Source organism: Branchiostoma floridae, chromosome 9 (genome assembly GCF_000003815.2).
Source record: "Branchiostoma floridae strain S238N-H82 chromosome 9, Bfl_VNyyK, whole genome shotgun sequence".
NCBI lineage: Eukaryota > Metazoa > Chordata > Leptocardii > Amphioxiformes > Branchiostomatidae > Branchiostoma > Branchiostoma floridae.
In genome coordinates, this window is record NC_049987.1 from 5,613,237 (window position 1) to 5,640,435 (window position 27,199).

General features: G+C 39.5%; 1 protein-coding gene and 1 long non-coding RNA gene across 2 annotated transcripts in view; both read right to left on the bottom strand.

The window, feature by feature from the left end:
• Nucleotides 1-5,315: 5,315 nt before the first annotated feature.
• LOC118422706 lies at nt 5,316-22,132 on the bottom strand. The gene is made up of 2 exons (XR_004831949.1): nt 20,275-22,132; nt 5,316-5,369 (listed from the first exon to the last, which is right to left on the bottom strand). It is a non-coding gene; the product is annotated as an uncharacterized LOC118422706 (long non-coding RNA).
• Nucleotides 22,133-22,794: 662 nt separating this feature from the next.
• The window catches only part of LOC118422705 (HIV Tat-specific factor 1 homolog), a 32,013-nt gene continuing 27,608 nt past the window's right edge, over nt 22,795-27,199 (bottom strand). Inside the window, 4 exon segments of the mRNA XM_035830413.1 lie at nt 22,795-23,593; nt 23,596-23,629; nt 24,308-24,445; nt 25,230-25,319. Of these exon segments, the coding sequence (XP_035686306.1) occupies nt 23,442-23,593; nt 23,596-23,629; nt 24,308-24,445; nt 25,230-25,319 (414 nt within the window). The 3' untranslated portion in view covers nt 22,795-23,441.

The window sequence follows — 27,199 nt, forward strand, 5'->3', positions numbered from 1 at the left end:
ATTTTCATGATGTACTTTCACTGAAAACAATAGTTTGAGGGGATAGTCTGTACTTGGTGACCTCACAGTTCAAGGGATGAATGAAGGCACACACCGATTTCAGTTTTTTTTTATTATTTTTTTTACTCAGTGGTCACCACGTAACAAGGCCATGAAGGCCACTCAAGGATACGGGTTACATGATTGTAACTGTAACAGCAACTCTTCGCCCTAGGTCAGAAACATCATGATTGAGACCAGCCCAATTGCTCACTATGAGTGAGGACTATCTGACCCAATAGGCGAAGCAGGCGTTACGAGGGCTGCTCGGGAGATTCCCTACCCCTATTAGTTCCAGCCCAGTTGTACACTTATGAATATCTGAAAACCAAGGAAGCGAATTGGAGAGTCAGGACAAGTAGTGACAACTTGGCGACTCTGCAAACCGTAGAAGAATTTTTATCCGATCAGTAAATGAAGTCTGCTTGCTGTGCACACTGTTGGGTGGTCCTTGCTGTCTTTGCTTCAGCATTCTTTACGAACTTATTCTGGTACTCACAATTTGTCTGTGCTTTGTGTGAGACGTCTATGTTTGCTGATAGCAAACGTTATATTTTCAGTTACTATTTCAGATGGTGAGAGAGTTTGGATTAAGTGACAGGTGTGATGTATTGCTACTCCTTTGTACATAATCCTCTTGGCCTTAAAATAGCATAATATCATCCTTTGCAAACAAGGTTCTGCAGAATGCCAGAGGATTACACATATACACATGAATGTGTGACATTATAACAAACCGAAAGATACAAAGATATACTGTTTACAGAGGGAAAATGTAACATTTGCACAACGTTGACTTAGGTTGCACACGATTTAAAAAATCCCATCCACTATATATTCAGCTTAGGTTTTTGAAATGAATGTTTGCGTTCCAAAATGTTTGAACACCAGTCTCGTACAATAAATTCCTGTCGTTGATCACGTTGCTCTCGGCCTTAAGCTATTCACGGTTTTGTTTGAATGAATAAAAAGTATATAGTGATTTAGTCCACACCAATTTAATTTCTTGGTTCACGGATTTTTCATAAAAAATATGGAGCGAGAGGGCGAAATAAAAATAAAAATTGTAAAATGGTTGGGGTAAAGGTAACGGCTAATCCAAAACATGAAGAAAAAAAGTTTTCAGCTTGAAAAAAGTACAAAAACACTATTTTTGTACAGTAACAGCACCTGTACCCACACTTTAAGGAGCTTATGATATAAAGGCCAATTTGCTACACCAGAAAGTTGGTGAATGGTTTCATTAATGATGAAAATTTGCTGAGTGGTAATTTTTATTTTTATTTTTTTCCAAAAAATAGGAGCGAGCGAATCCGTGAACCAAGAAATTAAATCGGTGTGGCCTTACTGCTGTTTACCATAAGCTGCTCCAAAATGTCTTGTTTGAACATGTCATTTTATTCAGCTTATATGTAATGCTTTTTGAAAATTCTTTTGTAGAGGAAAGAAACTATACAGTGACTGAAAGGTATCCAATATGAACTGGCTAATTTGATCGCCTTGCAATAAACCTGCTAACTCCGAAATGTATGATATGACATGCTTCAGAAAAGAAAACAAATAATATCACAGATGACTCAGTCATACGAAGGAAGACAACAGCGAGAAGAGAATCCATGGCTATCTATCGACCCTAATATTTTCATGACTGAAACCGGGAAACATATTTAGGCTATATCGACGTGTCAAACATGCAGTAAATAAACTGTTCTCGTCTGCGGAGGTTGTTTACGACAGAAAGAATGTCGTCATCACCATATCAAAGGCCCAGCTCGACATGCCAATCAGACTTTATGAGGTTTCTCTATTGTCGCCGCTGAAGGATCAGGATATTGCATGCATATATTGATGCTAATGTCGAGCGGAATGGCTTAGAAGTGGGAGGTGCGCCATAAATTAGTACGCCACCCTCTAAGACTGGTGTAAATGAATTGGGTTTACTTTTCGGGGTGTAACTCAAAAGTTGCTTATTTTAAACAAAAATTCAGAAGACAAATGTAAAATCATGCGGTGATAGTTAAATTATTACTGAACAAACTTAGAGACATTAAACTGTCAGGGTCTAGTTTAGTGTCTGCCATGAAGGACATATCATACTGGAAAAATTGTACTTTGGACTGTATTTCACCGGGGTAACCGGATGTACTATGACTATGACCATTGGCAGTAACAAATTTCATGGCCACTGACACCCGTGGAGATAGGCCCTGATGACAGGTACTACCTGTTGCCTTACATGTAAACTTTGTGATGTTCTTTGGTGCAGAAAACAAGTATCAGGCGACATGATGAATAAAAGGCTACCAGTATTGAAAAGCGCGATTCTTTGATACTGATGGTTCACAACTTGAATGATTGTGATGAAACCAATGTGCGCAACCGTGGGACTTAAAGGGGAGGTGTAGGCACGAGCCCGGAAAGCGTTTGCAATTTTTGCAAAGAGGGCGTTCAGAGTTAGTATCAACAAAAGTGTGAAAGGTTCCGATAGCTATCTTACGGCGACGAGGTTTTCTTCTGGTATTAGATATTCGTCCATCTAGGTAGAGACCTCAGAGGCACATGGTAGAGACCTCAGAAACGCTGACAACTTCACTCAGTTTAAGTGTAGAACGGCTCGTTTTAGGAACACTACGCTCCCATACTGTGTCGACCTTATAAATTCATGTTAGACTTCAGATGTCACTTTTTAATATTCCTTAATAGTGATGTTTTAGATTGAAATGAGATTTTATTACTGATATATATCTATCTACTATGTGTGTGTAGATCCACACTTTTAAATTGTACAGCTGAGTGCGAATTGCGATTATAATAATTTGATTACTGCACATATGCAGGGATTTCCATTATACTCTTTTGTGTACTTAGTACGAGGCAATTTAGTCTCCGGACTACCAGCTTGTACTTGATTTTGTGTGCGTTCAATAAATAAACCAGTTCTCTCTCATCTCGTATACTGGTCTACGATATCTTGCTGATGGCTCAACCAGACGCGTCAGAAAGAATTCTTGGCTACCTGACGTTTCTTTCAAGCCAACCACCATGTGGGCTACATTTGGCTCTTGAAATCACGACAATATTCTATTTAACAATAACTTGAAGTAACAGTAGCAGGGATTTGCGACGTTCCCCGAGAAAGATGAAAGGATTACGGAAAGGCGGAGAGAAATGAGAGGCACGTGCAGCCGTCATCGAAAAATGCGGATCAGAAAGTAAAAGCATTAAAAAACATAGGAATGAATCCCAAGCTGCTAAATAAACCCTCTCAGGATTATAATGAAAGTAAACATTGACAAGCTTGACGGAGATAATGCCGGGAAGCCATTTCCTTCTACACTAGTGTTTTACATGGATTTTTACACATAATTTCGGATAGGGAAAAGAATCAACCAGCGATTGTAAAATCCGTGTGTCGTTTGTACACCGCAATGTAAACGTTCAATTTTCAGCTAAAAAAGCATGATCAATGAACTTTCACAGACCACTATTTGACGTACAAATCAACGACCCCAATATGACTACACCTACATTTTCTGACACATCTAGTATGATTTATCAGGGTGTAATTAGTCTTCTCCATGTTTCCCCTGTTACTTGCGTGGAAGTAAGTAAGGGCATACCCCGACTGTAAATTTGAACATCATAGTGGGGTCGCATTCTTACAATATGACTTTATGACTGTTTGGAGCGCCAGCCACACAATTGTCAGGCACCGCCACAGCCTCTGAAGGTGATGGGAGAAGTGACATCAATTATGATACATACTGCAACTAAGAGCCCAAGATCGGTTACTATACATGTTGTTGTTACAACAAAGTACTAGCCACTTGGTGATTGTTGCAATTGGCGGCCAACAAGTATGTGAAGTGGAGTAAGCTGGCTGACAGTGTCAACAGTGGCATGGGAAGTATGCACAGCCGTAACTGATAGGAGTGTGGTGAGGCTGTGAAGGGGAGGGGGGCAAGTGGATACCAAACAGACACGGTACACAAAAGTTACAATGACCTTCACATGTGCAGAATGCTACCAGGTACTCCTCTCAGCCTAAAATATCACTATAATCATCACTCAAATGGTTACGATAGACAGTGCATCATGCATGTATCATAAAGATGGTATTAATATTACCGAATGAAAAGGGCTTTAGAAAGAAATCTATAATAGCCTATGTTTATTTGTGGTCAGGACATATTCCAAAAGTTCATCAGCCTTTAACTGATTCCCCTCATTAGAATATTTCAGGCTTAACCCCAAACCCCTCTCTTTGCTTTGGTTACTTTTGCATGTACCACATCTAAGCAGACATTCATGGGTCACTTTAGCCCAGGAATGCACACACAAACAGGCAAACAAAGGCAGGCCGCGCCGGACACACAGTCTTACCAGCATTACAGTAAGGCAGGAATGTGTTACACCCCACCAGACAAAGCCGGGGAAGGAGATACCATGTTACGGAGCACGGAACACTCATGTGGTCGCATGGTACATGGAGATGGGAGAATGGACTGCACGGGTGGAAAATAAGTGTGGGGTGTGCCCCAACTAAAACACACCCATTAAGAACCCTCAGATAGCTGTTTTATCTAGTCAACTACTCGATATCAGAGACTAGACTATGTGATAGGGACCTAACTGTAATGATGAGTGCTAGATCGCACTGGAACTTGTGGAAGCGAAACTTTGTTAATGCTACAACTCAAGAGTATGACTATGTATGTATGTATGTGCTCGATGGTATTCTAAGCCTAGGTCTTCCTAGAGACAACGTCATCCTATCCTTGAATAGCAACTGTCAGGTATTTGGTGTCGTTTCAACTTTTTTTCAACTATTTTCCAGACAGGCTGCTTTAATTCAGTATTGACCGACATAAGCTCTTGAACACCTAGTGCATGCTTCATTGTTATTGAGTTCTTTTCAGGCCATCATAGCTATTTTCATGTAATTTTGTTGATTTGAATTTTTACCGTAAGCTTAGGCCACACCAATTTAATTTCTTGGTTCACGGATTTTTTCATAAAAAATATGGAGCGAGAGGGCGTAATAAAAATAAAAATTGTAAAATGGTTGGGGTAAAGGTAACGGCTAATCCAAAACATGAAGAAAAAACGTTTTCAGCTCGAAAAAAGTACAAAAACACTATTATTGGACAGTAACAGCACCTGTACCCACACTTTAAGGAGCTTATAATATAAAGGCCAATTTGCTACACCAGAAAGTTGGTGAATGGTTTCATTAATGGTGAAAATTTGCATAGTGGTAATTTTTATTTTTTTCCCCCAAAAAATAGGAGCGAGCGAATCCGTGAACCAAGGAATTAAATTGTTGTGGCCTTAACATATAATTCCAATTCTATTTTAAGCTGCCAGATACTGTAGTGGAAGACGCTGAGAATTCTACAGCACATCTAGCACCAAATTAGTGAATCCAATTTTAAGTGGTGTCCTTCAATGTTGGAGGACGAGGAATTTAAAATTTGTTCTATTATGTTTATACCTAAAGTTAACTGCAGTCGTCAGTTCAGGTAATATTGGCTTTATTAATGTGTCTGCTTTGTCAGTGAAAAATAAAACCTGAATCTTACGTATACAGTTCAACAGTACACGACTCCAGGCCTCCCATTGGATCAAAGGAGTGTGCTTCATCTCGGCTCAGGACATAACACTAATCATTAGCTTATCCCGACAATCTGTTTACGCTATTTCAAAATTCGCATAACCAGACCTTCTCTGGATAGTGATCAGCATAAGCTAGAGCGTTATACCAGAAATGTAAATACAGATATAGCAGACATCAGTGAGAATACCGACTGTAGAAACATGAGATGACAAGTTTCGCTGTATGGACCTGTTGGCGTAATGGAAAGAGAGTAACTACGTACACAGGCCTTGATGGAGGCTGTCTGAGGCAAACTTACAGAGTATACTACAGACGCTGGCATATTAAAAAAAGTAACGTCAAATAATGATAACACGTGAACATTCTATTTCCAAATAGATTGAAAGGGCGAGGAGTTAAGTGGAAAACAAGGTTGTTCGGAAACAAGTTGAGACATGATAACCTGAGCATAATCCGACTTGGTTTGCAAACCTGTAAACCGAGCGGTTCAGAGTTTAAATCCCCGTTTTTGTCGCTCACCTTTTCTGGAGCTCATACTAAATGGGGTAACCTTCAAATAATCCTGTAGGTTTGTTTGTACAAACAAGTCCCTCTGCTTGTGTCAACTCCGGGAGTGGTAAGGGGGTGGGAAGTCTTCCTGCTCTTTGTCTGGACCTTAAGTAAAGAAACAACATTCTTCTGGATCAGGGTTATAAAAACGGCCTAATCTCTGCGATTAGAAAGAGGTGTGAAGGAGACGTACACAAGTGTTAGATGTCAACTGGTCGGGCCAAGCTTCTCTAACAAGGTAGATTTTCTACCGTTTTCCTTTGTATAGCAGCCACATTATAACCAAATGGCTCAACTTCATATGAAAAAGACTTTGATATGGAGATTTAGAAGGATTAGACACGGCATGTAGAAAAGAGAGGTGTGAAAGAAGTACTCTCAGCGTCATGGCAATTCTATTTTTCAAAAATTATATTACTCTAAATGGAAACAAATTATCTGAACACCACCAGTGGTCATTTAGCCTAGGAACGATTCTATATCACGTTGACTTTCTTCTCTCCTTGTTTGGATCGCCAGGCCCAAAGGCCACTCAAGGATACACTGTGTATGACCTATGCCATCCTATAAGCGCCTTGAGAATGGAACTAGCTATAGCATTGCTAGTGCACTACTTTAATAGGTTGTACGGAAATTTCAGGTACGGTGTCACATGTCACTACACTAGCATTAGCTGCATGGCTCTCCACGATAACGTTGTATTGCGCAATTCGAATGAAGTATCGCTAGTGACAGCCACATGGTCCAATAACTAGCGAAAATCTCCGCGTCTATCCCGAACCCTCGACGACCAGGGCAGTTTGAAATGTAACATCTTTAACACAGATTATTACAGTGTGGTGACATACCAAGGGCCTACATTTACAATCGTATGATCCCAGCTTTAAAAGCAAAACTTATGCATAAAACACCTCGCTAAAGATACTCCCCTTTGTCTACTCGTCCTTTCCAGCTTGAACAAATAAAGCCAGCACATTCCGCGTACTTATGACAGAAGATCTCCCTAAGACCTGTAACCCTCCGGTACAAAGCCGCGGCTGATACATACACTCCCCAACACGCTTCAACGGGATCAAACAGGGCGATGACCTGGAAGTGGTCGGCATTAGGCCACTCCAAGCTGTTTCCTTGGTTCCCACACTTCCTGATCGGATCGTGAAATGGTAAGGTGGCATAGAAGAACAAACTAGCATCTGACTATAGAATTCATTTTTTAAGATGCGGAAAAGCAACAAATACGAGAATTGTTGTTCTATGTGTACTATCTATGTGTAACGAATAAAATTGACTTACAACCCCTCGACCTTCCCCTCAGGCCTTTCAATAATGTCTATCTTCTATCTAAGAGAACCACAACTTCGTGCACAGCTATTTCCAACTTCTTAGTTCATTGCCTTGAAGTGGTCTAATGACATTGCTTTGAACAATCTCGTTCAGAAAACAATGTATTGCATTGGTTTGGCGTTAAAGGCGTTTGTCGGTAGAAGCCGAAGGGAAGAAGGTAAGGTACCCACATTCCTGCGCCTTAACTCAGGTAATCCCCACCAAGTCTGTAGAATCAGCACGTCGTGAGGGATAAGGGACGGAATGAGCAAACGTTTTGGCACATGTGTGGAACTGTAGTGCAGGACAACACAAAATGGCATATGCTTATTCTGGCTCAAAAGCTATTTCAGCAACAATAAAAGCCTTCAGTAAGTCTATATTTCTTGTTTAGATAACTATCAACACCTATCCAAACTACAACCAAATGAAATTCTTACAAAAACCAACAACTCTTCGACTTGCCCTCCCTTCCCAAAGGCACTACTTGTGAACAACCGAAACAGCTAAAATCATTAAAACGTTATATCAAGGTGTGCTTACGTGACATATAAGTGTACACAATGCCTCACTAATCTATATCCTTCAAGTTGATTCTCAGACGAAAACAGAGGACTGGGAAAACACACCATGATTTCCCAGCATCTTGTCAATTTAAGAACAAATCAAGCTGTACGTAGCTTAATGTCTTTTGACAAACACATCTACACAAAACTCAGATACTTTTACTACACCGAGGGCATCCCTGTGGAGTTGACCTTCAGCAGCTGGACTGACCTTGGCTCAGATGTAATGAAGGCCAACGAGACTATCCTGTGTTTGTTCCAATGTTGCTACAGTATTACTTTTGACAGACATGTGTGCGTAAAGCCCAGAGTGTATTCACGAGTTCCTGTGGCATGCCAACGTCTATGCTGAGGATGAGGCGGGATATGCGGGGATGTGTTGATAGCTCAACACTATAAAGCCAGGTAGGAAGTATTAACAACTCGGGTATTCAGACAAGTCAGGTTTCATTGTCAACAGTTTAGCCTGGGTAATAGCTGACATTCCTGGGACTTAGAGAGGGTAGTGCACGTCACGATGAACCAGCAGAAAAGCCTCTACTATGGACGTGTGATGATGTGTAGGTCGCCCATATTTCAACTTTAAGAAACTGAGTAAGAATGGAAGCTGTTTATGTGGAAAGGAACTGATTGTTGAATGGATGATAAACAAATTGATATAGCTTCAAGTCTGTAACAGTATGATAATAGATAGATACATAGCAATATATATATAGAGATGCGACACCTAGCTAGATATAGTTTTGTGGATGGCGCGCATTTTACGCCTTTCTTTTTACCCTGGCTCCGTTAATATCCCAGAGCCCGATTGTGAAGTTCTTTATCGTGTATTCGGATTTAATCAAACAAACGGTTTAACATTTCCACCAGACATTACCTGGATCCGTCTTAGCGAATCGGTAACTGTGCAGAAAATGCAGATTTCAGCAAAATGTTCTACGAGTTGGATAGAAATTCAGCTCAAGTTCAGCATTGGACAATATCAACCTGAACTTTCCGCTTTGACGCAAAATAAAATTGTGAAAGTAACCTGGAGCTAATAGCTACAACAGTGGTACTTGTAAGAACGTATTGCCATATGATGTCCTTGGACAGATGGACGCTACGGGCCACGGAGTGGACTCCCAGAGAATGGAGGAGACGCAGAGGGAGGCCATGCACCAGGTGGAGAGACGACCTGCAGAAACACCTAGGTCCCACCTGGCCACAGCCTGCAAGATGCAGAAGAGTCTGGAACAGTTCAAGGGAGGGGTTCCTCAAAGAGAGCGATAATACCCTGCCATGAGAGAGAGTGAGTCCTTGAGTATACTTTTTTTGCAGTCGACGCTATTTATGACACTTCACTTACAGATCCATCTCGAGGCCTGTCACACAACTTGATGCAAATGACGCGAATGCGTCATCGTATAATATGAAGAGTGTCAAGCGTTTGCATCAGGTCACTGCAAGTTAGGGATTCTGCACAAAGTACATGTATGTAGAGACACACCGTTGTGGGATTGAATGATTTTGTAACGGAAGCAGATGCGATACATAATTTTGCAATGGAAACAAACGCGATACTGTCAGCCTTGAGAATGGCAGAAATAAAAAATAGAAAACCATTTGATGGACGAGATGAACGCAAAGACCGCACGAGTTTCGTCTGTAGGCTTCATGTCATCAAAATTTCTGCAATACATTGTGTTGAGAAACAAGTAGACTGAAGTACAATTCTATCCAAGAAAACACACGTTGGTACTTCAATTTCAACTAAGACAAGACAAGAAAATTTAAAATGAGAAGCTCAGAAATCTAATATTAGGATTAATCTACATTCATCAGATGATAAACGAGGATGCTTTGACGACGGACATTATTACCTGCCGTTACGATAGTGATACAGCGAACCTTTCATGTCGTTACAGAAAATTGTTACCACAGCCAAGTACTTGTTATAACGAATATGTGCTATACATTCAAACGTTGGATAGCATGTAAAATCTCCAGCAAAACCCTACTTTACATTACTTTAGAAACACCCCATTCACTAACTTACTCGTTTAGGTCTGGCGAGGTTCAATGTTTCATTATAAAGACTTGCAATAAATTTCTCGCTGTTGACATGAAATAGCAACTTGGTTGTTCCAAATAACTTGCAATTTGAAAAGGTAAAAAAGAGATCTTCCAACCAGCCCAACTAGCTACACTCAATCAGCTCCATCCGTTAAGAAAACGGTCCCCGAAGTCTGGGTTTCCAAGAAGCTGACAAGTGAGTTGGAACTAACATAAAGTAACCACGAGATGGCTGGAATCTACCTAGTTTGTAAATGACAAGTACCAGGAACCACCTATAATTAGCTACCAAGGTTAACATTTATGTACGCGAGTAACGCGACACTACGCAGTGACGAAACATTGTGACACATCGACATAACTATGATTTCGCCCACTGATTAATTTGCGATGTGAAGAAATTTTGTTAACAAGAGATGGTGCTCATGTAGCATAATCTTCTATACGATGAAGGCGGCTGCTTTTAACGAAATAAGAAGAAAGGTGGAACCAAGAGTATACAGTGAACAGATGAAGTGCTAGAGACGTAGGAAAGACAAGGAATTTTCAATTATTAGATAAAAGATATTCTTGTAGCTTATAACCATGGACCAGTAGGTGAGGGCACAAACATGGCGGTCATGTGCTTCGTCGACCTATCATGACCCGACTGCAAAGCTTTAAGAAATAAAGAATTGGAAGCATCGGCACGTTGACTACCACAAATTAGCACAGCAATCTCCCCAAGGTCATGATTGCCACACAAAAGAGACAACACAAATCAACATGGCAGAAAATGATCATGAGCGTCAAAACAGAGTAACTTCACGAAACTCGAACATGCATGCCCACAAATATGGCGGTCACGTCATCTTCACCAATACGACGCAAGGCAAGACAACCCCAAAAAATGTCGAAATTGGCAACGATACCGACTCTACCATTGAAGGGCGTTAGACTCTTGGAAAGTCAAGCAGAAGGCAGCTGGAGTTTCAGAGAGAAAAGTCACAAAAACCTGACTACCAAGAGATTACCAAGACACAACACACCCTTCCCTCTCGCGATATTGATGGACGACTGACTGTTTCTGTTTAGTTTTCTCTCACTTAGCAGCGATTTACTATCCCTCCGCTGGACATTTCCAGCATCAAATCATCAAATTATCAACAGTGGAGAGAGAAAAAAAGATGTTCTTAAGATTTCAAATAAAATTCTACCGAGAAAACTCAAGTTGTGTGCTCTAGTTTTTCATTAGAAGATTTAAAACAAATAGTTACTACTTTCTGGTAGTGCCTGAATATAGAGGAGATACGGCAGTGAGTTGCTGAGTTATGGCGGGAAACAGCGTTCTGATTTGGAGGATGTGTATGTAGAATGGTGAGCACCCTTGCGGCATTTTTCCCCAACAAAACCGATGTTATCCCTCTAAGGGACTCCTGAGTAAAATTTGGATACCTGTGTGAAATACTAGCTGGATTGAATATTCTTTAATGAGAGTAATTATAACTCGATGTTTAGTGTTATTAAGGTCTGGAATGCCGCTTCAACATCCCTACAAAATATAGGGCTAACCATGTGGAACTACGGATAATCATATAATGCGATTTCCTGTTGGTAATTCTGTTCCGGAGTTTTAAAATCTCCCTTTGGGAGCCCAAATAAGACAAAAGTCAACGATACCGAATTCATCATTGCTTCATGTTACAACAAATAACCGATTAAAGACAATTCAAATTCATACGATTAAAGACAATTCAAATTCAGATTCACTTGAGGCACTGAAGGTATTTACATGTATTTACATATAGCCACCTCCATGCTTAGAAATTTGGTTATTGTGGAGAAGCATGTGTTTAATGTTGAACTTTATTTCATTTGTCGTCTCAAGATCTACCAACATGTTTAGTACTAATAGTAGTAATAGCATCAAAATCCACCCTGAGTTGTGCTGACCAAAGTATTGGAAAAATGTAAACAGATGGCAGAACCATCTCAATAATAAGCTTAAATTCATGTGCGCATAGATTTACATGTATTAAGTTGGATGTGAAACTGATAGTATGGATGTACATGTATTGGCATTTGTGATACTGGAAAGAACTCAAAACAGACTTAAGACCCCTTAACTACTCTGTAAAATTCCTAACTCCTAAAAGTAGTTAAGGCTGTAGGAATCCCCACAGGAACTTGATAGTATTGAAGTTCCTAATAGTGTTTTCTTGTGACTTGGCCAAACCAGTTTAGTTCTGTGGTTCTCAAATTTTAATACAAAATACACAGATAACACAGACACGATATGTGGGGTAGGGTAGCGGCGTCACCATCGAACACACCCGACCGCAATGAGGTACAAGTCACGAATGGTTAGGGGAGGGGAGAGAACATCTGGGGTAGGTTGGGGGAGATTCACTTATGCTTCTGTGATCCGACAGGAAATGGTACTACTTTGGAACACACTTATTCAAGATTGAAGCTCTTTTTCCATGCCTTTTTTCTCTTGATTTACATTTTGTACTGTAACGCTAGTTCACCTTTATCCGTTGGGTAACCTATATCTGTTGCTTAAAAAACAGGATATTTTGGGGCATCACGTCGACGGACGTTATTTTTAAATTGCGATATTTTCAGGATATTGCAGTTTAAAACTACCACCCGTCGATTTGATATGCCTAAATACCCTATTTTTAAAAGCAACAGGTAACGTTATAGGTAACCCAACGGAAAAAGGTGAACTAGCGATACTTGTGTTTGAGAACCCAGAAAGTCATTTGGAGTGGCCTAACTGTGGGGCCGTAGCGCCCCAATGGCCGGATCTCTCTGACTAGGAAGTGATGGCAACGGTAACCATTTACACTTCCAATACTTGGATGCACTTTGTGGAGGAATACTAAGTGCAACTCGATACTGTTTTAGTCTGTGTGGGTTTAAGTCTGCAGGAAAGGTGTTGTTTCTGCAGGTGTGATCACAGGGACCTGGGGCTTTAATCGGTGAGGCAGACTCTTTAGGCCACATCAAGCGACTTCCTTGGATCTTGGAAAGTTTGAAGGTTAAGAATGAGATGGAAACAACGTAATTGGGAGGAAAACGTGAATTTCCCAACGGACTGATAAAGTCTGGCCTATGTTAACAGGTGGTTATGATCAGGACCAGGGTTGTAGCCAGCCTGAAATCATTTTCAGTCCCCTTGATTTTGAATGGGAATCCCATCGAGCACCGAAGGCATGGCGTGACGTTGTGCGTCATTTCTAGGGGGTCTGGGTCCCAGAAAATTTTTAAATCAAGACCCTCTGAAACACTATTTCCTGCATTTTGAGGTGCAAATTTTGCTTGTGGACTAAGCTGGTCAATGGCTTCTGTTTTGGTGAAGAAGAACACATGGGTTTCAGTTTTTTTAATATCTTTACATATCAATTTTTGTCTGTCCCAGGGGACGGAATGGGGAAAACTTTTTTCAGTCCCCAGCTGCAAACTTCCTTCAAAGGACTGAAGGACAGGTGCTGGCTACAACCCTGATCAGGACAGACAGGCTTCTTAATGCTTGTGTCAATGGGAGAAATTATCCAAGGGCTACCATGTGAACTTTCTATATTAATCTAAATTAAGTGTGTGACACTAATCAACAATAAACATTGTTAAATGTAATGTTGTAGCATTCATCACAGTGATTTGTAAAGCTTTTCTATTTTTTATTACAATGTTTCTTATCATTATCATGCCTTTTTTTGCCATACTGCCTGATTCTATAGTTTGGAATGTACACTTGCAATTGCACAATGCACATGATACTGCTGCTACTTGCCTTTCCTGTAAAAACACATTTTGTTCCAAATTACATTCATGTAAACACACAAAGTGACATTCTTCAATTTCTCCAACAATGCGAAATCTTCGAAAGCCACACTTACATGTAACCCACACACACTACACAATGGTAGGAATTCAATTTGGATTCCTAACCCATGTCTGTGGGTAGGAGAGACACATGCAGAAATTCTGATTGCCCAAAACTGGCGACAGGAATTTGCCCGAGAATTCTGGGCTTGCAACACCGAGTGTACGTGTGGCACACTTGGACAGCTTTGTGGTGAATTCTGAGCTGGATTGTTGTGATTCCTCCCCACGACCTGGGGGATCGGGAATGTCACTCACACCGAGACCTGAAGCTGATGTTTGTTTTGGCTCATCTGCATCAAAATTGAAAAGAAAACAAACTTTAAGTTCACAAAAACTAAGTCTTGATAGATCTTTGCCATGAATGCTTAAATTTATTGTACTGGTAAATTCTTTATCTTTTGAAGTGGAAATTAGTGCTGCAATTATTTGGGAAAAGGTTAATTCATATGCAACATAAAATGTTTTTGTGTCAAAACAAAACATATCTGGTGAACAATAGCTCCATCCTCCTGCCACAAATCATTCCTGATCTAAGAAGTGATACTTTTGTCATTTAAGAAAGTTCTTAAACTATTTTCCATCAAAGGTATAGCTTGGATGTGACACCTTGAATATTGCACTTGGAAACAGGAAAGCTTCCGCATACCAAAATCATGTACAGCTCTGCTTTAATCAGGAGCAACAATGTGAGGCATGCAGGTCAGAAAGGAGTTCAAATTCCAACCACTTTAACCGGTAACCTTGGTTTGTGTAAAGCCCTGACCACTGGCATGTTAAGTATGGAACCACAGGAAGTGGGTCAACATTCCGGGTTTTGTTTCCAGGTCATTGCCATGGTGATACCTGTAACCTGGGGTCAGTCAAGTTCATTGCTGCATTGTGTTGAGTTCTATTTTCATTGCCTCAACTTCAACCTATATCTATAACTTTGATGGTAAATCAGCCCTATAGACTATGTAAATAAAGCTATGTAGCCACTGGAAAAGCTTAATATACGTGGATCAAAATTATGTGTTTTGTCTCAGGGTCATGGCCATGGTATTGATATTTGACATTTTTAAGTTCATCTTGGGATCTACTATCAGATTAAAATAAGTTGATATATTAGATATTCTCAAATAATTATATATGGATACACAAAATTTTATTAAAGTACATTACAATCAAATGATATTAGATCTAAATTTCACCGTGAGGCCCTTTCAAAGCTGCCATGCTGTGAGCCTCTACCTGACTCTCAAGGTCGCTGGAAAAACAGTAGAAATTGATCAAATAGACAGAAAACACACCAGAGGAGTTGGTTGGTTGAGGAATACAGTTTGCGACCTCCTCTGGTGTGTTTTCTGTCTATTTGGCCAATTTGTACCATTTTTCCAGCAACCTGGGGAGCCTGGTAGAGGCTACCATGCTGTGTCAGGGTTGAACAAGTTTTCTAAAATCCACTTGTCCTATCGGGCAAGCACATAAAAAATGTACTTGCCCGAACCAATTTTTCACTTGCCCAAAATTCAAATGTCACTGTTACTAGTATATGCATTTTCACTTCCAGCAATGGAATTCTCTGTAGACAATTGCTTGATGTCATGACTGTAAAAAGTAACAAGTAATTGCACTAAAATCAATGGAAAAATCTTACTTGCCCGATCGGACAAGTGGGGTAGGAAATGCACTTGCCTGAACAGCATGTTCACTTGCCCTGGACAATAGGGCTAGTGGACTTGTTTATCCCTGTGTGTCTATTCTAGTTCCTGACACAGTTCTCCAAATTAAGCTGTGAAGATCCCCTCCTCTGGCACCCTGCAGGGTGTGTGGGAATGTGCCGAATGATCGCTATGTCACCTCTGCAGTATCAATCTTAGGTTACGGGCCTTCGTGATGGTGACGCCCAGGAATAAACAAGTCCACTAGCCCTATTGTCCAGGGCAAGTGAAAGTGCTGTTCGGGCAAGTGCATGACCTACCCCACTTGTCCGATCGGGCAAGTAAGATTTTTCCATTGATTTTAGTGCAATTTTGATATACTTGTTACTTTTTACAGTCATGACATCAAGCAATTGTCTACAGAGAATTCCATTGCTGGAAGTGAAAATGTATATACTAGTAACAGTGACATTTGAATTATGGGCAAATGAAAAATTGGTTCGGGCAAGTACATTTTTTATGTGCTTGCCCGAATTAGGACAAGTGGATTTTAGAAAACTTGTTCAACCCTGACGCCGCTACCCTACCCCACATATCGTGTCTGTGCTATCTGTGAGTAGACAGGAAATGGACTTGGTGTGGCCTTATGGGCCTCCATCTCTGACAACTCGCACAAGCAGCGATAGGATTTGGACTGTGCAGATTTTGGTATTAACAAGGAGGTTAAAGAAAGAGGGCAAAAATTACTTTCCAAATACATGACTTTAAATCTTTAAATGTTTGATGTGGTTTCATTTTTGTGCTGACCCTAAACTCTCCACAGTGAATTAATGACACTGCAAAATTAATAAAGACAGTAGTGTTACTACAGTACAAGAGAATTGTTTCAAAAGCAAACTGCCTTTCCTCTTCTACTGCATAATTTATAATAGGCCCACATGAAAATAGATTATTTTTATTTATTGTTACGCATTTATTAGATGGTCACAATCATAGACAAAAAGTTTAATATGTCTTCTCTTCTTAATAAAACCTCATGATGAGCCTGTACCATAATCTGAAGCACTGTTTTACTTTTTTTTTTTTTTTTTAACTAGGTGACAGATTGATACACAGATTGATTACACTGTCCAAATATGCTTATCTGCATTAGGGTATTACTGAAATGATAACAAAAATCCACATGGTATAAAAACATTTGATTCATTGTGGTTTGAAACTTGGAAAACTTAGGGACCATATTCTTTATAACTTTTCTCAACTCCTCCATGGCCAAGTGCCATATGGTTTCAATGTACCTGTGCCGTAACCTATACGAAGCTTGTGCAGAAGCTTAAAGAGATCATCTTATCCCTATGTAATCTGATAGGAGGCCAAGCCAAAATGCTTTGCATGTGCTTGGATGTTAAAGAAAATACAGCAAAACTGGATTCTGAGGGGATTCCTTCACTTTGATACACTGAGAATTTCAGGGACTGAATGTTTCCTTCCCTCTCCAAGGCCTCTGTTTTGATCATGTCCTCATGCTGCATTTTTAGGCCACACCAATTTAATTTCTTGGTTCACTGATTTTTTCATAAAAAAATATGGAGCGAGAGGGCGCAATAGAAATAAAAATTGTAAAATGGTTGGGGTAAAGGTAACGGCTAATCCAAAACATAAAGAAAAAAAGGTTTCAGCTTGAAAAAAGTACAAAAACACTATTATTGTACAGTAACAGCACCTGTACCCACACTATAAGGAGCTTATAATATAAAGGCCAATTTGCTACACCAGAAAGTTGGTGAATGGTTTCATTAATGGTGAAAATTTGCTGAGTGATAATTTTTATTTTATTTTTCCAAAAAATAGGAGCGAGCGAATCCGTGAACCAAGAAATTAAATTGGTGTGGCCTTACTTTGAAATGTCTGAGGTACAAGAAAATGAATAGGAGTGGCCAAAGTGCTGGAAGTAAAGCCTGTGATCAACATGGACACATGGACAGAAAATGAGAAAACCCAAGTTAATGAAAAGTATAATTAATTTGCCGACGGAAGCTCTTCCTGTCTGGCCACGACTCATCGTGGATTTACTTCTAAGAAGCTTGCCGCTGAAAAACTGGGTCAGGCCTGCGATAATTAGTGCACGGAAGCAGTCTGGATCTCAACACTTAAGGTTTTCAAAGTAAACCTTTAAACCTGAGGACAAGTCAAGATTGAAAGTATTAGATACAAGTTTGGGGTTTTGGGGAAAAATGGAAGGTAAATTAAGAAAATCTGGGTCATGTTTGAATCAATCAGTGTGAATTTCACAGAAATCAAAACATTTAAGATTTTGGAGGGTACTTGCTTAATAGAGATTTTATCATAGAACTGCAAACTTTATCAGGAGCACAAGTCATGCAAACATTGTAATCTTATCATAAGCAGTTTGGTTTGGACCAACTACACAAAAGAAGCTTCCCAAGTCTGAGTCACCACAGAAAGAATTGGTGACTGTCCATTTCACAGAAATCTAAATATTTGAGATGTCAAAAGCACTACTCAAGAGTATTCAAATATTAGACAGTTACACTCTATTCAATCAAGACTGCCTTTTTAGTTTAAAACTTTGTATTTCATTTATAGGGAGAAATAAGACCAGGAAAGCCAGGACGTTTATTCAGGACCTGGTGTAACCAATCAATTATCACCAAACAGGTGGAGTGGCTAATTAGATTAACTCGGCCATTTAACGATGATTGCTGTAAATTAGCAGGCCTGGGGGGAGGATTTGGTCCCATTTTCTGGCGGCTTGACACACAAACTGGGAGGATACGAGTTTCTCCGGTACTCATATCCATTTCACAACAACCACAGCTTACACGCAAGGGGTTTTCACACCATTGGGAGGCCACATTAGCGCATTTCCTTGTTGCTCAGATATTTAAAAAAAACTATTGTATATATTATTGCATAGTCTATGTTGTGCCATGTATGTGTTTTTATGTGTGGGAGGGCAGCCTTCAGAGGTGCATTTTTCACCTGTTTTGCCCCCCCCCCCCCTTCACTCTGTTATAAATCCAAATAAAGAATAAAGACAAGACTACACTCACTCTTTAAAGCTGTGTGACAATTCAAAGTAAAAATTTGGCACGATTAAAACAGAGGACTGGGCGGAAAAGTTACCTTGCCTATATCGACTCCCCAAAGACTTGTTCATACACTTTTCTTTTGTTGATCTTCAAGCTCAGTTTTATCTTTTCTTAATCCCAGAACTAAGAAATACCATTGGAGTGGCCTTAGAACCAAATTGGGTCTTATGTTGTATAAGGAGGTGGATGTTTGTTTCTGTAATCAATGGGGTCCACGGCAAGAACAAAGGCTTTCTTAAAGATGTTTTTACGTACAGGAATGAAAAACAAAGCCAGACCACATACCAGTTTAAGGGTTTAAGAACCTTAATCTTATAAAGTGAAGAAGACATTGCTAAAAATGCTGAGTGAAATAAATAGTCTTTAAGTTCAACTTAGTAAAGGTGAAAAAGTGACAGTCTGTACCTTTATTTTCACTTTTGCTAGAAACATGTTTATTACAACTGCACACTTGAGTAAGAATACATGATTATACCAATACTTTTATTCTAAAGGTCTGTATCAAATTTTAGGATCATAGTGGATACAATATCTATCTGTGGGTATATCAGCTTTCTGTCAAAATAAACAGCAGCATCTCACAATAATGCTTTATTTTACAAAGCCTTATATTCATTTGTTAGATCTCATACAAGTACCCATCTACATGCCACTGGGCACCCAAAATACAAAAACAAACAGATTTAAGAGAGGCAATGGATAGATGTATTTCTCAATCAGTGTTACAGTGCATACCGGTATAAGCCCTCATTTGGGAGGTTAAACTCATGAATAAGGGACAAACCAAGATGGGAAATAGAAGTATGCATGTGGGTACAGGTACGAGGGGAGTTCAATAAGTAATGCCCCTGACCCATTTACCATAGGAGGAGATTAATGAAACTTGGCACAGTTATTAGTCTTTCTCTACATAGGAACCACCCAGAGTTATGAATTTCTCCCATCATTTGATGTAGCTCTGGACACCGTTCTTGTAGGACACCCCAGGTTGGTCCTCCAACAGATGTCTCATCAATAGCAGAAGAGGGACGACCAGGTCTGGAAGCTGTTCCCACAGACTTCCGGCCATGTTTGAATTCACGATGCCAGCGTTTTACAAGGTCATATGATGAGGCATCATCACCACAAGTTTCTTTCATTTCATCAAAAGTCTCCTTTGGTGTGCGTCCTTTCAAATACAAAGACCGGATCACTGCGCGACACTCAACTGGCCCATTTCACACCTGGCTCCATTACACACCTGACTCAGTTTAAACACCTCTAAATCAAAAATCACAGTTAGTTCAGAGCTGTTTTTTGCAACATAACTCATAGAGATATAAATCATTACACATGCAAAATTTCATTTACATCAAACAACAGGAAGTGAATCAGGGGCATTACTTATTGAACGCCCCTCGTATGTATACATACAATGTAGTATGTTGTGTTACAACCACACAATAACTAGTGATTTTACATACATACATACATACTAAATTGGTTGGTTTTAAAACAACTTTACAGTTTACAGATTGTAAATTAGATACTGTGCCAAAATAAATCAAGCACTAACAAGACTGGATAAATTCTCCAGGGATTCAGACATTTCAGATAGCAACCACTTATATCTTGCATGAGCGCCTGAAGATGAGATAAGTCACAGATGAAAGATCATAGTGACGCTATCTGAAAGATTGGACTCTAGAGAAATTATCCAGTAGCTTAATTTATTTTGTACAACAACCTATTTTGAAAGTTGTTTTGAAAAGCAACCTTGTAGAATTACACGTAATATGTAATGTACTAGCAGCATGTCTAAGCTTCATTTACGTAACTTAACTGGACAAGTCAGCACACAAGTTTACATTTATGACTTGTACATGTAATGACAAGCACATAAATATAGCTTTTCTATGGACAGCTATGAAAGGTTTATTCTCCAAGCAGATGTTATGGTAGTAGCTGCGATTTTTTTCAGCTGCTACCTGGAGGGATGCAGGTAAAGAAAAAACGTGCTACTATACCGTGACCTCCACCGTAACCTCTGCTTGGAGAATGTGACAGGTTGTCAAAAAGCGGCAAAACTTTGGTTTACATGTATTGTTTTATCAACTTTTTGTACAGTCACGTATTTCACACAAAAATTAGTTCTTTTTGTTCAAGTTTCTCCTATCTGTAAACACCTATGGAACACCTGCTGTGACTTAAACCACAAATATTCTACTCTTAATCTTTTTAACACTCTTCTTCAACAGACAAACTCATAAAAAAAAACACACCTGGCAGAAGAGACTAATAAATTTTCCTCAAACGTCAAACTCAACAATTGTCAAATGACACCCACGCTCGTAAAGTGACACAAGACAGCGTTCCTGTTCCATTGTATGAGGAAAGTAAACATTTAATTAAAGTTCATTAGAGCCGTGTCTGGAGTGTTGGGGAGGAAGCGCCTCGGGGGACGGAAAGATCGCTGATTAGGGGAGAGGTACAGCAAAAGGGGAAATCTTTGCGGGTAGTTTTTGAAATCTTTGCGGGTAGTTCACTCCTCGTAAGGGAGAAAAAGGGGTTTGTGGCTTGAAATTCACAGTTGAACAAAGAGAAAAGGCAGGCAGGAGACAGAAAATTTGTGATGGTTTTCCTTCATGGTGAAGAGACCAACACGGAAACTGTGAACATAAACCCAGTGCTAACCATTTTGCCTTTACAGTACTGCTTGTGGGTAGTGGAAGGAGAGGTTCAGTACTGGTCAGGAATGGGTACGTACATGTATAATGTAGTTGCAGGTGGAAGGTTCTTAAACTACAGCATAAGGAAAGGAAGGTCACAAAAATCAGAATTTCATTCACTTCACATTCTTAGTGTGCATCTCTTGAAAACATACAAAATATTTTTTAAAGAAAAACTCATCCTACCACAAACAAACAAGAAGCCCCCCTTCTAGACAACAAAAAGTCTATCCCTACCTACATGTACCACTGTCAACATTTTATCAACAATCAAAATCTTAGTTTAGCGGCATACTTTGTACAACTTTGTTATGGCTGACGTAGAACGATGCAGACACTTTAGGAGTTTCCTAAGTTTTTGCTGAATATACTAAATCAAGACACATACATAGTATTTCAGCATAACTTCATTTTATACAAGACTTAAATAAGTATTTTGTATTGTCCAGTTGATCATTCAGACTAAGAAGAAAGTCCCTGTCTCAAATTGTATCATGTTATGCAATGTTAACACTGATGGCATTTTATAGAAAGCAATGACTTTGTGACACATTTTCTATAGACCAACATTTTTATGTATAAAGTTGACAAAACTGTCAAGATCTTGGATCATGCACTATAACTTGAAGAAAATGGGTACAGTATAGACGGTCAGCCTTTTTACCGGAAAACAGAGGAAAACACAGTTAAACACCGGAAAACACATGAAGGAGTGTATAATCTACTGAAATACAGTATGTTTTGATGAGTAAACATGACAGGTCGCTATGTTTTGCCACAGAATAATCTACATATGGCCCTGGAATGAAGAAATCGTCAGAAAATGCATGAGACGACGGGGCCGGACCACCGCCACCCGGCGGCCATGTTTGTTTTCATTGCAGAATACATGTTTGTTTAGCGGGGTCTGATACTTTCACAACAAGACAGCTGATACCTACCGAACTTCAGTGCAAACATCTGTTATATATTGGCATAGATATAATATATATATGAATCTACTCGGATTGTGATAAGAATCTGTTTTCTGTATTTCTTAATAAAGCTTGCTTGTTCTAGCCGTTAACGTTACATAATTTTGCACAATCAGCACGTCCAGTCCGCCGGGTGGCGGCGGTGGTCCGGCCCGTAGTCTCATGCATTTTCTGACGATTTCTTCATTCCAGGGCCATATGTAGATTATTCTGTGGCAAAACATAGCGACCTGTCATGTTTACTCATCAAAACATACTGTATTTCAGTAGATTATACACTGTGTTTTTCGGTGTTTAACTGTGTTTTCCTCTGTTTTCCGGTAAAAAGGCTGACCCCAGTATAGACAGTGGTTACTGTAGACAGGATTCTTAATGCCAGCAAGAAGAATCTATGGGACCACAAAATTGGTCACTCTGTCTGATGTACATGTACTTTGTATATGTATCATGATATGGGCAAATTGGGACCTCCTCTTACATGATTATTACAACACTGAGTATGTTTAAGTCTTAGACTATATGCTCAAGACTTAGGTAAGGCTTGAGAGATATTGTAATCAGTATACATACCTATTGAAGGAAGGATATCAGATATAAAAATGAATTACACTCCTTCATTTATCGATATATATGTCATGTAGAAATACGGTTGCAGAAATGCACGAAATGATCCCACTCAAATACATAGTGGCATATAGAAATCTAGCATTCAATTTACACAAAACAAACTTTCTACATTTTGTAGAGCGCCAATCTTTGCTCCATCAAAAAACACTCAATCTGACATTCTGAATAACCTACATGATACTACATTTTCCTGGATCCAGTGACTGACTGAGTGGCCTTATACTTGGTAAACTGTAAGGCTGGTGGTGTCATCAAGATTGTGTCTTTTTGTGATGGAACAATTAGTTTTATAAAAGCTATCTACAATGTCTATATAACAGCCAACACAAGAAAACTTGTGCAAATTCTCCTACATTTTCATCCCTCCGTCTTTCCTCCATCTGATGTTGACTCTCCTGCTGTGCTGCTGCTGGCCTTCTCTGTTCTACTTTGTTGTTCCGTGGCATCATCTTTTTTGGCATCCCCTTTCCTAATGTCTGCCCCCAGGTCCAGAAACTCCTCCCATTTCTCAGCCTCTCTTCTCTCTCTCTGTCAGTTTCCTCGATCTGAGATGGGTAGGGGGGCACAAGGCCAGAGTCATCTCTTGTTCTATACATGTACATGTACATGTAACGCTAGTTCACCTTTATCCGAAGGGTAACCTATATCCGCTGTTTTCAAAACCGGGTATTTATGTATATCAAGTCGATGGAAGGTAGTCTCAAATTGCAACATTTTAGGTATCTTTTTTTTACATATTGAAATTATTAAAACTAACGTCTGTACTTCGACTTTATATCCCGAAATATCCTGTTTTAAAACAACGGATATAGGTTACCCAACGGATAAAGGAGAATCAGTGTTACATGTGCTTTTCCATTGTATTCAGGATTCATACCATAGTTTGCAGACTTACTAGTTGTCATTTTGTTATGGTAATGGTTAGACTGGCTTTTGGAATTGCTATAGTTAGGACAGATAGATCATAATATTTCAAGTCTTTGTCTTGTTTATAAATGCATTGCCGATGGAGGTTTAAACCTTGGTTTGTATACAATAAATGTTTCCTACAATTGTTATGTTGTTTGAAAGCCTTTTTGGACAGGTTTGAAAGCAAAACCATATCAAGTCTGGTGAGTCCAATCTCAGATTTTTAGTGAAAGAGACAAAATTCTAATCATTCCATCTTTACTTCTTGCCAAGCAGCTATCATTGACTCATGACCCATGCCCTCTGACCCTCACCTGATAGTCCGTGACCCCATCCCATAAGGCCACATTGAGCTGACGACCTCCGAACCACCTCCCGTTGAGCGCGGCCACAGCAGCGTCCGCCATTTCAGCTTCCTTGTACGCCACTGAGGCTACGCCGTCTGGATGCCTCTGTGAGGGGAGACCAACGGAGTTTAGTAATGGCTACAAATCCACACCGAAAGAACCACATTGTTTACAGAAATCACAATTATATCTTTCCCATATTTATGGCAAAACTGCATGGTATAATATTCCTAGTACCAATGTTCATCTTACACATTTCAGGGTATCATTATGAGGAAATCACATATCCTATATAGTTAGTCCTCAAATACAGGACACTGCTTCTACTTGTACATCCTCAAAAAATACACAAACAAAAAGTGTGGCAATTAAAACTATTGCCATGGCGCCGGTTTTATTGTTTATAAGTTTTAATGTTTGTTGTTGTAGGTGTGTGTTGTATTTGTGTTCTATCCTTTCGCCTGGCTGTATGTATGAAGATGATCATCTCCTCTACCTAAATAACAATGTGTTAAAACAAGGAGGTTGAAAAGGGCCTTTTACATATGGCATATTTTTGAGCATTTTAACATGAAATGCAGTGTATTTATAAACTGTCCTCATTAATTATGCAAAATAGCCACTGATTTGCATGATTAGCATTTACATTTATTCAATTATGTTAGGCATCTCTGAAGCTATCTACATTCTAAATATCATGATGATCCGTCAACCCATTCCCGAGTTATTCTCCTCTAAAGGGATGATGCAACTACGCAGGCGTGGAAAAATTCCTGACATGCCTGCAGGATTTGGGGAATTCTTGTCAAACGGTCGCACACTATACTATTAGGCTAGCCCCTGAGGCGTCACCAAAAAGAAGTAAAAGGGACAAAAATGATCTACTCACATCAAAGATGAGAACCTTCTTGACGATGCCAAACTTCTCACACTCGCTCCTCAAGTCATCGCTGATCTCGTTCAGTTCCAGAGGGTCCTCCTAAAAACACAACAACTCAGGAGTCAATAAAACAAGTCACGTCGATGTAGGTTAGACATCCAGGTAATAAGCAAAAGCAGATTTGATTCTGGAATAAAACATGTCATTGTGCCAAAGAACTGGTAGATCTAGAGCAAGTGGGGAAGGTTTTCACTGCTGTAAATCTAAATATCACTATACTTTGAACAACACACAAGTTCCATTTAATACATACATGTATGTCAGGGTATAGAGACTGCAATCTGGCTTTATTTATGATTGCACTGGTAGAGTATCTGACTTGTATATCTATTGACAGATCATGATCAGGATGTTATGAATGAGGATGGTGGGTACACAACGTATGCTAAGAGTTTCAAGTCAATCTGACACGAATTGAAGCTGAAAGCTTCAGAATCAGTCTTTTACGGTAATTACATAATTGTATTCTGAAATCTCCACACCGACATACACAACTAAGTATATAGGGGTTTCAAAGTTTTCAAAGATTACATTTATTACTTCGTTGAGCATCTTTTGCGAACACTGTACCACCACATTCCTACCAGAATCAAAGGTCAGAGGTCATGTTTATACAAATCCATTGACCTTAGTTTACCTGACTGTCCTTTTCACCTCTACTTGCTCAAGGTCATGAGAAAAGGAAACTGTTCATAAAGCAGACATGTACAGCTTTGTGTCATCAGTATTATGAGCCAACACTCGTGCTGAATACACCAGGGGAACACAGCAAACACAGCTTTGTGTGTTTGTTTGGGAGTGGGACTGACTACGAAACTTTATCCCATGTTCACTGCATCCAGTTTTGTGTCTGGTTCTTTTGTGGAAAGTAAGGAGGAATCTGAGGTCGAGTCACTCTGCAGTATATACAACATGTTCATCCTCTTTGAAAGCTCTCATTTGCTACTACAGGTGTGGGAGACAAAAGATAATGAAGACACTTATTAGACTTAGAGCTGATCGATGACATAGAGTGACACTTATTTGACTTAGAGCTGGTCTGCTTGTTTTTGTTAAGTCTTAGTAAGAGAAAAATGACATTTTCTGTTTTTGTTGTCAAGAACAAGAACTTTCCATTGTTGGCATATATATGTATAATGCATGAAATTCTGCTTATAGATCATGCAAGGAGACCATTTTCGTTTCATGCTTAATGATCAAATTGAATGTATGACCCAACATGAAAAGTCAAGATTCTTCTTTCAAACTTAACCTATAAATACTCACTACTACTGTAACAGTACTACAGTATAAATACACAATACTACAGCACCTGCTTTTTCATCTTTACAATACCTAACTCTCAATCTTATATCTTAATTGTAGTCATTTGATATATAGTGGTGTTCTTGAGTAGTTTAAAAGACAGAAAAAGACATCTCCTAGATAAAAGAGTTTCCCGGGTGGCGTCTTGCCGCCCTTTGTGCTGTAATCTCCCATTATCTCCTGCCTTGCGGCCGATAAACGACCCCAGGTCGTCGGGTGCGGCCAGGCGACCCGCTAAGCCCTGTCTGAGCCCTGATTGACTGCAGCTTGGGCTGTAAGAACTGTGAAAACTTTCCAGCACTTTTAGTTGGGAAACACTGGGATTACACATTCTCTTATACTAATAGTAATAGCAATCAAACATGTACAAGTTACATTAGGCCACACCAATTTAATTTCTTGGTTCACGGATTTTTTCATAAAAAATATGGAGCGAGAGGGCGAAATAAAAATAAAAATTGTAAAATGGTCGGGGTAAAGGTAACGGCTAATCCAAAACATAAAGAAAAAAGTTTTCAGCTTGAAAAAAGTACAAAAACACTATTTTTGTACCGTAAACAGCACCTGTACCCACACTTTAGGAGCCTATAATATAAAGGCCAATTTGCTACACC